This window comes from Geotrypetes seraphini, chromosome 3, assembly GCF_902459505.1.
Source record: "Geotrypetes seraphini chromosome 3, aGeoSer1.1, whole genome shotgun sequence".
NCBI lineage: Eukaryota > Metazoa > Chordata > Amphibia > Gymnophiona > Dermophiidae > Geotrypetes > Geotrypetes seraphini.
This window is the reverse complement of record NC_047086.1, coordinates 179625876-179639626: the sequence shown is the minus strand read 5'-3', so window position 1 is coordinate 179639626 and position 13751 is coordinate 179625876. Positions and strand designations below refer to the sequence as shown.

Here is a 13751-nt window from a genome sequence, read left to right as displayed (position 1 = left end):
ACACTCTGGGAGATGAAGCCAGACCAAAGAGTAGCACTCTGTATTGGTAATGCAGATTCCCCACCAGAAATCTGAGATATTGACGGGAGGCCAGATGAATGGGAATGTGGGTATACGCCTCCTTGAGATCTAGAGAACATAACCAATTGTTCTGATCTAGAAGGGGGTATAGGGACACCAGGGTTAACATGCAAAATTTTTCTTTGCCTAGAAATTTGTTGAGATCCAGAATGGGGCGCAGATCGCCCATCTTCTTCGGAACTAGGAAGTAACGAGAGTAAAAACCCCTGTTCTGCTGTTCCAAAGGAACTGGTTTAATGGCACGGAGACAAAGCAGAGCTTGAGCTTCCTGAAGAAGGGCAGTCTGGGATGGACTGGAAGGATACTCTCTTGGAGGAAGCTCTGGTGGAACCTGAGTGAAATAAAGAGAGTATCCTTCCCTGATGATTGACAGCACCCAGAGGTCAGATGTAATGGTCTCCCATCAGTGATAAAAATGATGGAGACGATCTCCTATGGGGGGAAGAGAGGACAGAGACAGAATGATGGAGGTTATGCTCTGTTTTAAACAGTCAAAAAGGCTGCACAGCCTTAGGTGCAGCAGAAGGCTGAGGTTTGTGTTGCTTCTGTTACTGTTGTTTCTTGGGAGGCACTCAATTATAAGGAGCAGCCCTCGGAGCATAACACCTCTGGAAAATTGGAGGAAGGCGTGAAGGTTTCACAGGAGCTGGCTTAGGCTTTGGTCTGACAATGGAAGCAAAAGATTTTTCATGTTCAGACAATTTCTTAGTGTCTGCCTCTATGGATTCATCAAAGAGGTCATTGCCTACATAAGGGATGTTAGCCAGGCGGTCCTGAAGATTAGGGTCCATGTCAATGGTGCGAAGCCAGGCCAAGAGGTGCATTGCTACAGAGAAAGCAGTAGCCCTGGCTGACAATTCAAAAGCATCATAAGAAGACTGAAGAAGATGCAATCTGAGTTGTGACAGAGTAGCAATAACTTTTTGGAATTCGAAGTACTTCTGTGTATCCAGGTAATTGAGAAGGAGATCAATGAGGAACTTGAGATAAGTAACGAAGTTAAAATTATAATTAAGGACTTTGGAGGACTTCATAGCATTTTGATAAAGACGACGCCCAAACTTGTCCATAGTTTTCCCCTCCTTTCCAGGAGGAACAGTAGCATAGACTCTGGAAGGATGGGAACCTTTTAAGGAGGACTCCACAAGAAGGGATTGGTGAGACAACTACGAATTCTCAAATCCTTTACAATGCAGAATTTTATACCTGGAGTCCAATTTGCCTGGAACAGCAAGAATGGTATAAGGGGTCTCCAGGTAGCATGAGAAAGTCTGAGACAAAAGCTTGTGAAGAGGAAGCTTAAGTGACTCTGCAGGAGGTTGAGGGAGATGCTTGACCTCGAGATACTCCTTAGAGTACTTAGAACCAGCATCTAATTGAAGTTCTAGGACATGAGACATCTGGCGAAGAAAAGCAGAGAAAGACAGCTGATCTGCCAAGGCCTTGCCCCAAGAGGGACTTGATGACCTCGAGACGGCCTGGGTCGGAGGCGAAGACTCTCTAGAGAAATGACCATCAAAAGAATATGGAGACTTGGATGAGGCAATGGAAGCAGCTGAGTCCTCGAGGTCTGGAAGCAGAGACCTCGATCGAAGAGTTGGTGGTCTGGAAGAGCTGGAAGGTCTGGAATGAGGCATAGGCGAAGAAGGTTGCTCTTTGGAAGAAGACCTATGCCTGGATAGATGCCTTGATGAAGGCCTCGATCGACGACGAGAGTGGTGTGTGGAAGCAGATCTCGAGGATTGAGGAGACTTCGCCCTAGAGATGGAAGTAGGCAATGCTACCGGTGAATGGATAGGGCTAGAAGCAGTAGATAAAAACTCAGGAGGTTTGATGGAGGAATCTCGAAGCACTCCCAAACACTCTGCTCCCTGTATGGAGTGTGAGGATTCCTGTCGAGGCACTTGCAAAGAATCTACTCCTTGCATAGAGTGCGTAGATGCCAGACCAGACACCTGCAAAGATTCTGCTCCTTGTATAGAGTGTAAAGGTTCAGCTCGAGGCATAGGCAGAGACTCGACCTAGCGGGAGACTGCCGATTGCCCAGGCTGGATTAGAGAAGACAACGTCGGCCCAAATTTGCTCAGTAACTGAACAAACTGCTACTCTAACAGGGTCTGGAGAGAAGCCGGCAAAGATGGATCCACGTCTGAAACCGGACCACTTGCTGAGGCTATAGGCTCCAAGGTGGCAGTGGAGATGTGCTTTGACTTAGAAGTCTTCGAAAGCTTGAGGACCACTGCCGGAACCTTCTGCTTAGGTATCTGACCTGAGGGAAGCTCAGGGGAAGAGACAGCAGGTTTACACGAGGTCACAGATGTCCCAAACGAGGAAGGTCTGATGAGGCTTGAGGTCAGAGTCGTGGAAGCAGGAGGACCCTTGGCGGAAGATGGGACCAAGGCAGCACTCGAGGTCAAGGGTGTGACTGAATAGACCATCCTGAAAAGTTTCTCCACTAAAATATGACGACTAAAATAAGGGCTCGAGGTTGAAGAGTAGCACAGCTATCGCACAACTTAGGATTATGGTCAGACCTGAGGAAATTGAGGCACCAACAGTGTGGGTCTGTGAGGGAAATCGCACGCTGGCACTGGCTACATTTCTTGAAGCCCGTTGCTGGCCGGGACATAGGAGGGAAAATAGCCACAGCAAAGTCAAAGCCCGCAGGCTACAGCCGAGCGGCCTGCCCCGCCAGACTCGAACGAAGAAAATAAAGTCTCTCTTTTTTTAACTGAAATAAAATAAAGTAACACAGTGATTCGCGATGAAAAGAACACAAACCGTGGTGAAAGAAGGCGCGAAGTAACAAAGTTTAGCACAGAGTGTCAAAAATGGACTTTTCGGCTCCGCAGAAAACTGAGAACTGAGGAGACTCACCCTGCGCTGGGTGGAAAGGCACTCGCGCATGCGCAGTGCAGCTGACTCAAAACTTCTAAGTTTCTACAAGCAAGTCTGCTTGCGAGGCTGTCCGCATCCGGGCTCCGTGGATGACGTCATCCATATGTGAGAATGGGCTTTCTGCTTGTCCTGGGATAATCATTGATCCTTTCCAAATAGTGAAATAAAATTCTTCACAACTCCAGCCTCTGCAGAATTCTGTGCAGAACGAAAAACTGAAGAGGGAACTATTCTCCACTGGTGAAGGGAAGGAGTTGAAACATATGAGTGTCACACTTCTGCAATGTTTGTGACTAGAGGACAACAGCTTCAGTACAGAATCCTATGTCTCTGCATCAGAAGGGGGAGATAGGGCCACAAAAGAAAGTGATATAGAGGCATTATAAAATTTTAAGTCTCGTTTACCATCCCTTTTCAAATAATTCCTAGCATCTTGTTTCCTTTCTTGTCTGCTGCCGCACATTGGGCGGAAGGTTTCAGTGTATTGTCCAGATCTTTTTCTTGAGTGCTGACCCCCAAGATGGACCAAGAACAATTGCACTAGTTGCATCCTCCTAACACCATCCCTGTCATGTGCCATATTTATATTTTGAGTATTCAAGGAACAAAAATTAAGGAGAAATTAGTTCCATTAACTCTGTCAAGCATAGATAATTTCACTATGAGAACTGTAGCAGGTCATGAACCATGTGGTTCATGTTCAGTATGTAAACGTTCTTTGAAATTATCTATTTTTAAACATCCTAACCAAGACATTACTATCAAACTACATTTCTCCCTCCATATTCGCGGTTTCGCTTATTGGCGATTTTTCATATGCTGACTCCTCCCCCCAAAAAAAATTTACATCATGAGTAAAGTATTGTACCAATAAAAAAGTTTGGAGCTTATCAGCTTTCACTCATAAAAGCGCTGTTTCCATGCTTTCACTCACAAAATCGCTGCTTCCCAGCTTTTCAGCGTGCACAGAGAAAAATGCTGCTTCCCAGCATGCACAGAGAAAATCGCTGCTTTCATCACCGATATTGCCTCTCCTTCAGGAACAGGTCAGGTCTCCCACCATTGTTTGCTATTCACAATTTCAATGTTACAAAAAACTGCACATATAAAAAGCTATTTGCGGTTTTTCCATATTCGCAGTTATGTCCCAACCTCAACCACCGCGAATATGGAGGGAGGAGTGTAATACTAATACTGATTGCAAAACAACACAGGTCATTTATTTGTCCATGTAATTTAATATACATTGGTAAAACTAAATGCATGTTAAAAACCAGAATTATATAACACAAAAGCTGTGTCCTGAGAAATGTCACATCTGCACCTCTAATGCAACATTGGATTTCAGCTGGACACAGCATAAACAATCAAACATTTACTGCTATTAGAAAGCTGTTCACTAGAAGGCACAGATGTGACATTAACCAAGTACTGTTGAGATTACAACAAAGGTTCATATGTGAACTGAATACTGTTGCTCCAGCAGGCCTAAGTGTAGAATTACCGTATTTTCGCGGATATAACGCGCGCGTTATACGTGATTTTACGTACCGCGCATACCCCTCGCGCGTTATATGCCTGAGCGCGGTATAGAAAAGTTTTTAAACATAGTTCCCACCCCGCCCGACGCCCGATTCACCCCCCCAGCAGGACCGCTCGCACCCCCACCCCGAACGACCGCTCGCACGCGCTCCCACCCGCACCCGCATCCACGATCGGAGCAAGAGGGAGCCCAAGCCCTCTTGCCCGGCCGACTCCCCGACGTCCGATACATCCCCCCCCCCGGCAGGACCACTCGCACCCCCACCCCGAAGGACCGCCGACTTCCCGACAATATCGGGCCAGGAGGGAGCCCAAACCCTCCTGGCCACGGCGACCCCCTACCCCCACCCCGCACTACATTACGGGCAGGAGGGATCCCAGGCCCTCCTGCCCTCGACGCAACCCCCCCCCCCTCCACCGACCGCCCCCCCCAAGAACCTCCGCCCGTCCCCCAGCCGACCCGCGACCCCCCTGGCCGACCCCCACGACACCCCCACCCGCCTTCCTCGTACCTTTGTGTAGTTGGGCCAGAAGGGAGCCCAAACCCTCCTGGCCACGCGACCCCCTAACCCCACCCCGCACTACATTACGGGCAGGAGGGATCCCAGGCCCTCCTGCCCTCGACGCAAACCCCCTCCCTCCAACGACCGCCCCCCCCCCAATAACCTCCGACCGCCCCCCCAGCCGACCCGCGCCCCCCCTGGCCGACCCCCACGACCCCCCCACCCCCCTTCCCCGTACCTTTGGAAGTTGGCCGGACAGACGGGAGCCAAACCCGCCTGTCCGGCAGGAAGCCAACGAAGAAATGAGGCCGGATTGGCCCATCCGTCCTAAAGCTCCGCCTACTGGTGGGGCCTAAGGCGCGTGGGCCAATCAGAATAGGCCCTGGAGCCTTAGGTCCCACCTGGGGGCGCGGCCTGAGACACATGGTCGGGTTTGGCCCATGTGCCTCAGGCCGCGCCCCCAGGTGGGACCTAAGGCTCCAGGGCCTATTCTGATTGGCCCACGCGCCTTAGGCCCCACCAGTAGGCGGAGCTTTAGGACGGATGGGCCAATCCGGCCTCATTCCTTCGTTGGCTGCCTGCCGGACAGGCGGGTTTGGCTCCCGTCTGTCCGGCCAACTTCCAAAGGTACGGGGAAGGGGGGGGGGGGGGGTCGTGGGGGTCGGCCAGGGGGGTCGCGGGTCGGCTGGGGGACGGGCGGAGGTTCTTGGGGGGGGCGGTCGTTGGGGGGAGGGGGTTTGCGTCGAGGGCAGGAGGGCCTGGGATCCCTCCTGCCCGTAATGTGGTGCGGGGTGGGGTTAGGGGGTCGCCGTGGCCAGGAGGGTTTGGGCTCCCTTCTGGCCCAACTACACAAAGGTACGGGGAAGGCGGGTGGGGGGTGTCGTGGGGGTCGGCCAGGGGGGTCGCGGGTCGGCTGGGGGACGGGCGGAGGTTCTTAGGGGGGGGGCGGTCGTTGGGGGGGGGGGGTTTGCGTCGAGGGCAGGAGGGCCTGGGATCCCTCCTGCCCGTAATGTAGTGCGGGGTGGGGTTAGGGGGTCGCCGTGGCCAGGAGGGTTTGGGCTCCCTCCTGGCCCGATATTGTTGGGGAGTCGGCGGTCCTTCGGGGTGAGGGTGCGAGTGGTCCTGCCGGGGGGGGGATGTATCGGACGTCGGGGGGGGCATCAGGCTTTCAGGATGGGGACAGACCTTCAAGGGGGGACAGGACTTCAAGGGGGGACAGTGCACGGAAAGTCAGGGGGGGTGAACGGAGAGTCGGGACAGCGCATGGAAAGTCAGGGCAGTGCACGGAAGTCAGGGGGGTGAACGGAGAGTCGGGACAGCGCACGGAAAGTCAGGGCGGGCGAAAGGAGCGTCGGGCATCATGCGCGTTATATGCCTGAGCGCGGTATAGAAAAGTTTTGGTACATATCATCGTGATTTCTGCGCGCTATACCCCTGTGCGCGTTTTACACAGGTGCGCGTTATATCCGCGAAAATACGGTAGACGGCAATGTTTTTTTATAATATGTGCTCTTCTTTTTTTTTAATCTTATTTTTATGGGCATTTCATTTATAGTTTTAAATATATTTCTATTTGCATTTTACTTTTGAAGTTCACTATTTATGATCCTTTGTGGACATATTTTATTACAAATTGATTAATGAGTTTCAAACACATTAGTATTTAAACATACATCTAAACATTGGGAGTGACTCTCGACCGATATCTCACTTTAGATGCTCACATGGACTTATTGACTAGAAAATGCATCTCAACATTATGGAAACTGAGAACCATCAAAAAATACTTTGATGCAGTATCATTCTGTCTACTGGTGCAATCTTCTAGTCTAAGCATGCTGGACTATTGTAACATTATTTATCTGGGATCTTTCAAGAAAACCTTTCAAAGACTCCCGAAGATTGGCATAGCAGCAGGAGGGACCAGGCACCCCTCCTGCTCTCAACTATTTCAAAGGTACCGGGGTGGGTGGGCTGGGCCCGACCGCCTGGGCCGATAGGGGGGGGACTGGGAAGCCTAAGAGCAAGAGGGACTGAGCACCCCTCCTGCTCCCAACTTTTTGGTGCCAGGGGTGGCTGGGCCTTGCCGCAAGCGCCGTGCCGGGAAGGGGGGCAAGGGAGAGATCAGGGCAGGCGAGATTGGGGCCTGGGGGGCGTCGGGCAGATCTCTCTTGCCTTCTCCCGGACTCTCCTGCTCTCTGCCGCCGTTCTACGCAGTGCAGGCTCACTTTAAAACCCAGCTCTGGCTGTGGGTAGAGAGCGTGTTAACGATCATCCTCATTTGCATGCAGGCCTTTACTGAATTTGTCGGCCGGCATGCAAACAGAAATGTGCAGCTGTTTGTTTTGTTTATTTTGAATGATAAGCTCTAATGCTTCCTGGGAGAGAGAGTTGTAAAGCCCTGCTTGCAGCAGAGGGAGAAGGGAGAGACCTCTGCTAAAGCTGTTCCAGTTTTCCCTAGAGACAAGGGATTTTTTTTTCCTCAAGCTGTGGGCATTACAAATTGATTATTTTGTCCTGTGTGAAGCTGAAGTGGAATATTTTGAATTGTAAAGGATTACAGGCATTCTCCACAGCACTGTTAGTGGTCAAGTTCTGGGTTTTTTTGGCAAGAAAAATACAGAAATTGCTGAATTTAAGCCTTGGGCCGTTCTATTATTTGGAGGCTCATGGGAATAAGTAACCACATGTCCTTCCAGCCGTTTAGAGCTGTGCGCAACAGCTGGCGGCACACTTTAAAGGTGGTATTCTGTTGGTCCCAGCAGCTGCAGCAACAGCATTGCACAAAGACTGCCTCTGGACTGGTTTGAAGCTTTCCCTCTGGCCCTTCCTGCCTCCTCTGACATCACTTCGTAAAAGGGAAAGCTTCAGACCAGGCTACAGGCAGCACATGTGGAACGCTGCCTGGAACCAACAGAAGACCACCTTTAAGGTACACCAGCAGGGCTGAGGGGAAGGGAGAGGATTGAGAAGGAAGACAAATACCGGGGGTGGAGGTCCACTGGTGGAAGCTATAATTGAAGTGGTACTCTCCAGCAGCCACAAGAAGAGCTTAGTGCTACTCACCACCAACCTTCTATCACGAATCAGGTGATGGAGAGAAGAGAGAAAGATAATGGTTCTGAAAGAAGAGGAGGAAAGATCTGGGGGTGGGAGGAAGATTATCAGTCCATTAGGGAAGGAAAGGGATATGGGATTTGATATATTGCCTTTCTGTAGTTATAACCAAGGGGGTTTACATATTATATACAGGTATTTATTTTGTACCTGGGTCAATGGACAGTTAAGTGACTTGACCAGAGTCTCAAGAAGCTGCAGTGGAAAATAAATAAATAAAATTAATTATTTTAATTGTGTGATTAAGTGCAATTAAACTTTTTAATCAAAATGCAGCACTAATAATTAATATAGACAACAGCTTCTTCAAATAAAACATACTTCTTTGTAAGAACAAACAAATGAAATGTCAAAACCTTGATCGGGATCTTGAGTGTGTCCTTGACCTTGAACCAACTACCGATTTCTTTTCTTCTTGTTCAAAGAGCTCTTCTTCGGTTATATCTTGTCCTTCATCTATTTCCATATCCTGGGTATGGAAAAGGACATACAAAATAAAATCAGATGTACACAGAAACGTACAATATCATTCCTTTATGGTTTAATATTTATGGGGAAAAATTAACCAAAATAAGATGGGTACAGAAATATTTTATTTATTTCAAATATTTATTATCCGCCTAAAATCTAGGCGGCTTACAATAAAAACATCCAAAATCTTTGAAATAGACAGACATATTTAAAATAAACATACAGAAATATTTAAAATAAACAGTTCCAACTCAAAGACCAATAGCCAAGCTGAACAAAATCATAATTACAGAAAAACATCTCAATTCAATTGAATTGAATGCCTGGAAAAAAAAGTATGTTTATAATTGCTTCCTAAACACATTGATCATTTTATTTTTTTTATCATAGTTTGCATTATGTATATTCTAAATTTGGATGTTTCAGTCTAAAGCTTTTCTTCTTCATGCACATCTCTTATATCGATAATATATATAGCACATATCCTTTGTTATTATGTATCAACTAGTCTTTAAGCCCGTTACATTAACGGGTGCTAGAACATATGTGTGTGTGTCTGTCTTTATTTCTTTCTCTCTCTCTCCTTAGCCGCTTTCTTTCTTTCTGCCTTTCTTTTTCCTTGGCTGTCCATCACCACCCCTTGCCTGCTCCCTCTGTCCATTTTCCCTTCCTTTTACCTCCCCTGTGTCCACCACCACCCCTTCACTGCTCTCCTTATGCAGCAGCAGCCCTTCTCCCTTTGTTTTACTTTCCCCCTGTCCATCAGCACCTCTTTCCTTCTCCCCTGTCCAACATTAGGCCTCCGTTCCTTTTTCTTCACCCCCCCCCCTGTCCATCAGCATCTTTTTCCTTCTCCCCCTGTCCAGCAGTAGGCATCCCTTCCTTTTTTATCCCTCCTCCTCCTTCTTGCCCCTGTGTCTTTCTTCTTTTCTTTCTGTCTCCCTTCCTCCCTCTGTCTGTCTGTCCAAAGCAGCATTCCATCCCCCTCCCCCTACACCAGTTCCCTGTGCACCTGCCCCTGTGTCTTTCTTATTTTCTTTGTGTTTCCCTTCCTCTCTTTGTCTGTCCGTCCAAAGCAGCATTCCCTCCCCCCCACCAGTTCCCTGTGCAGCAGAATTAGCGTTTCCTCTACCCCCCCCTTTCCCTTCCCGCGGTCTGGACTACAAACGTGGTGATTCCAGCAGCGCTTGCATCAGTCTCCACACGCTACTTCGGGTCCTTCTACTGCCCTGATTTACTCTGGCACGTTCCTGATGACATCATCAGAGACGCGGCAGAGCAAATCAGGGCAGTAGAAGGGCCCGAAGCAGCGTGTGAAGACTGATGCACACGCTGCTGGAATCGCCATTCGGAACCGCGGGAAGAGAAGGGGGTGGGCGGCAAAGGAGAAACGGAGATCGTCGTCTGGCTGCGGTCCGTCTTGTGGAGGCGATCGGCTGGTGACGTATTAGCGCGCATGCGTACTCCTTCGGCCACAGACCTACATGCGCACAGAACACGCAAATAGGAGTGCGCATGCGCGGCTAGCTCTTTATTATATTAGATATGAGTTTTGATGATTATTATTTTTTGATTTGTTAGGACCCCTGATGAAAGCGTGTTTTCCGAAACACAGACCGTGTCGGGTCCCTTGGTGTATTTTAAGGTGCTATTTTTAACCATTTTTAACAAACGTAGCCTGCATCATTGTACGTATTTCTGAAGTTTTCCTTTGTTTTACTTCCTAAACTCTAACATATTTTCACAAAAACAAATTCCCAGGCAAGCTGTTACAAAAACCTGGCCCAGTCACTGAAAAAGAGGATTTTGCTGTAGAAACAATGTATCTCTCCCCTCTGTCCCACTTCTAACAACACTCTCTGATCTCAATGAACACCCAAATTCATTGAAATAATCAGGCAGGTTACTGTATATCACCTGATGGACCAATTTCAAGATCTTATACTGTACACGAAATTGTACTGGGAGCCAATGAAGCTTCTTTAGTATGGGAGCTATATGATCAAACTTTGATACTCCCATCAACATACAAGTAGCAGAATTTTGTACAATCTGTAAAGTACGTCCATGAGTAGATGCAATACCCAAATACTGGACATTATATCAGCATGAACAATGGACTACTAGCGACTATTGGAAGATAAGTTTACCTTTTTTGCTTTTAAAAGTATGATTTATTATATGCTTTTTCAGCCATTGAAGGAGGATAATTATATTTCTTTTTGAGAGTTGAACCTCATTGTAGCAATCTTATTGCACACAGTATATTGGAGAGATCACAACGGATATTAAACTAAATTAAATTTTGTGTTGTTTCTGCACAGTTTTTTTGCACAATTATTACTGGGTTAAGGGATGTTACACCCTGCTTGCTGGGTTATACTTTCAGCAGCTCAGTATTACAGGTTTGTCCTGATTTTGAACTGTGTTAACTGAGGACGCAACACAATATTTGAATTATCTTTAGTTATTACTTAGTCTCAGTTGTGCCCTCCCAATATACTTATTGGGTATCGGAGGAATTTTTAATAACACTGCAATACTTAAGAACATAAGAATAGCTTTACTGAGTCAGACCAATGGTCCATCAAGCCCAGTAGCCTGTTCACACAGTGGCTAATCCAGGTCACTAGTACCTGGCCAAAACCCAAGGTGTAGCAATATTCCATGCTACCGATACAGGGCAAGCAGTGGCTTTCCCCCGTGTCTTTCTCCATAGCAAACTATGGACTTTTCCTCCAGGAACTTGTTCAAACCTTTCTTAAAATCAGCTACGCTATCCGCTCTTACCACATCCTCTGGCTTCTCAAAAATCCCATCATGTAAGTACCCCCTTCAAATAGCTGCAAAATGGCTATTAACCCAAAATCTCAAGAGGAACACTACTGTACTGATTTTTTAATCAAAACCACTGTTGAAAATGGCTATAACTTTTCGCCTTGCTTTTATAAGAACATAATAACCATATTGGGTCAGACCAACAGTGCATCTAGACCAGTATCCTATTTCCACAGTGGCCAATCAAGGTCACAAGTACCTGGCAGAAACCTAAGGCAAACAACCGTTTTCCCCGTCTGTCTCAATAGCAGACTATGCAATTTTCCTTCAGGATCTTAGTCAAATCTTTCTTAAATCCAGTTACGAGAACTAATGTAAACACATCATCTGGCAAAGACTACCAGAGCTTAAATATTCTTTGAGTAAAAAAATATTTTCATATATTTGTTTTAATGAAAGATTAAGTTCTTACTTAGATAATCTTCTTTCTGTTAATCCTTAGTAGTCTGTACATATGGTGATCAATCCGTTCCTATGAACTAGACTTGCAGAAGTATGAATACTTATAGCTTTGAGCACCTCTCACTTAGAGGTGGAGCCCAGTGACCCCTTTCAATTACATCCCAAAGCAATCGAGCTCCACTGGAACACAATAAAAATAAGGTGGGGAACGGGGAATGATCCCGCATACATTACACCAGTGGTCTCAAACTCACGGCCCTCCAGGTACTATTTTGCGGCCTGCGGTCTGTACACGATCTCAGAAGCACCTTCTGCTGCCGATCAACAACGCCAGCATCAGCTGACTTCCTGATTTCTGCCCTGATCGCCGGCGTCAGCATCAGCTGACTTCCTGCCTTCCTGCCTTCTGCCCCGATCACCGGTGTCAGTGTCAGCTGACTTCCTGCCTTCTGCCCTGATCGCCGGCACCAGCTGACTTCCTGCCTTCTGCCCTGATCGCCAGCATCAGCTGACTTCCTGCCTTCTGCTGACGATACGCTGCAGGGACTCCTCTTCTTCTCACCCCTGGACCAGCAGCTGCAGCTCAGTGTGATTTTAACTTATTCACACAGCTGCCGTTAGCTTTGGTTTAGCCGCAGTTTCATCAGGCAGCTACAGGGCCTTTGCTAGGCCAGCCCACTTTAATGATGCGAGGCGAACCGGCCTAGCAAAAGCCACGAGGCTGCCTGATGAAACTGCGGCTAAAGCTAAACCAATGCTAGCAGCAACTGTGTGACTAAGTTAAAAGTACACAGTGAGCTGCTGCTGCTAGGCTACAGAATGGACAGGGGGAGCAGGGAAGGGAGAAGGGGTACTGCTGGACAGGGGGAGCAGGGTAGGGGTACTGCTGGACATGGGGGGAGGTAAAAGGAAGGGAGAAGAGGTGCTGCTGGACAGGGGAGAAGGGGTACTGCTGGACGGGGGAGCAGGGAAGGGAGAAGGGGGTATTGCCGGGCATATGGGGAGATAAAAGGAAGGGAGAAGGGGTACTGCTGGACAGGGGGAGCAGGGAAGGGAGAATGGGTATTGCTGGGCAGGAGGAGGAGGGAAGTGGTACTGCTGGACAGGGGGGGAGGTAAAAGGATGGGAGAAGAGTTGCTGCTGGACCTGGCAGAAAGGGAGGGAAAGGAAAGGTGCTACACACTGGAGGGGAGGGTGAGATGGTGCATTGGGAGAGAGCTTGTTGGGTTTGTGGGTGGGAAAGAGGGATGCCACTCGAGGGAAGAGGCAAGGAAAGAGAGAGAAAGCTTGCAGGAGGCAGAAAGTGTTGGACTCATGGAGAGGGCGAGATGAATGGGGAGGGCAGAAAGGAGAAATGTTACACTGGGGAAGGGGGAGAGGGCAGAAAGTGAACAGATAGATTCATAGAGGGAGAGAGAGATGTTGGTTGGGGGAGGGAAGGAGGACCAGAGCAGAAGCATGCAGGAGAGAGAGAAAAAAATGTTGGACTAATGGAAAGGAGGGAGAAATGTTGGACTGGGAGGGGGCACAGACCAAAAGGCAGAACAATAGTCAAAGAGTTCTGAGAGTGGTAATCTAATGATTATCAAACCTGTGTGGAACAACACGAAACCGTGAGATTCATTAAATTATGAAAATATTTGTGAAACAGGGTATCCTCAGTGTGAGAGGTCAGCGAAGGGAGAAATTCTCCAGCGCTTTACATAACACGGCAAAGGTAAGCAAACCTCTGCCTGCACACCATCATAGGCAGGGGTCTCAGTCCCTCCTTGAGGGCTGCAATCCAGTAGGGTTCTCAGGATTTCCTCAATGAATATGCATGAGATCTATGTGCATGCTCTGCTTTCAATGGGTAAATCCTGACAACCCGACTGGATTGCGGCCCTCAAGGAGGGACTT

The 13751-nt window shown here is 48.1% G+C and overlaps 1 protein-coding gene across 10 annotated transcripts in view; it reads right to left on the bottom strand.

Annotated features, from left to right (window-relative positions):
* Nucleotides 1–13751, bottom strand: part of SCAF8 (SR-related CTD associated factor 8) — a 784204-nt gene that overhangs the window by 418938 nt on the left and 351515 nt on the right. For all 10 annotated transcript variants that reach the window (XR_004538795.1, XR_004538796.1, XM_033937892.1 and 7 more), the window contains one exon: nt 8498–8610. Coding sequence is in view for 8 of the 10 variants with exons in the window: in XM_033937892.1 (XP_033793783.1) it covers nt 8498–8610 (113 nt within the window). In the remaining 2 variants the exon portion in view is untranslated. The remainder of the gene's footprint in view (nt 1–8497; nt 8611–13751) is intronic.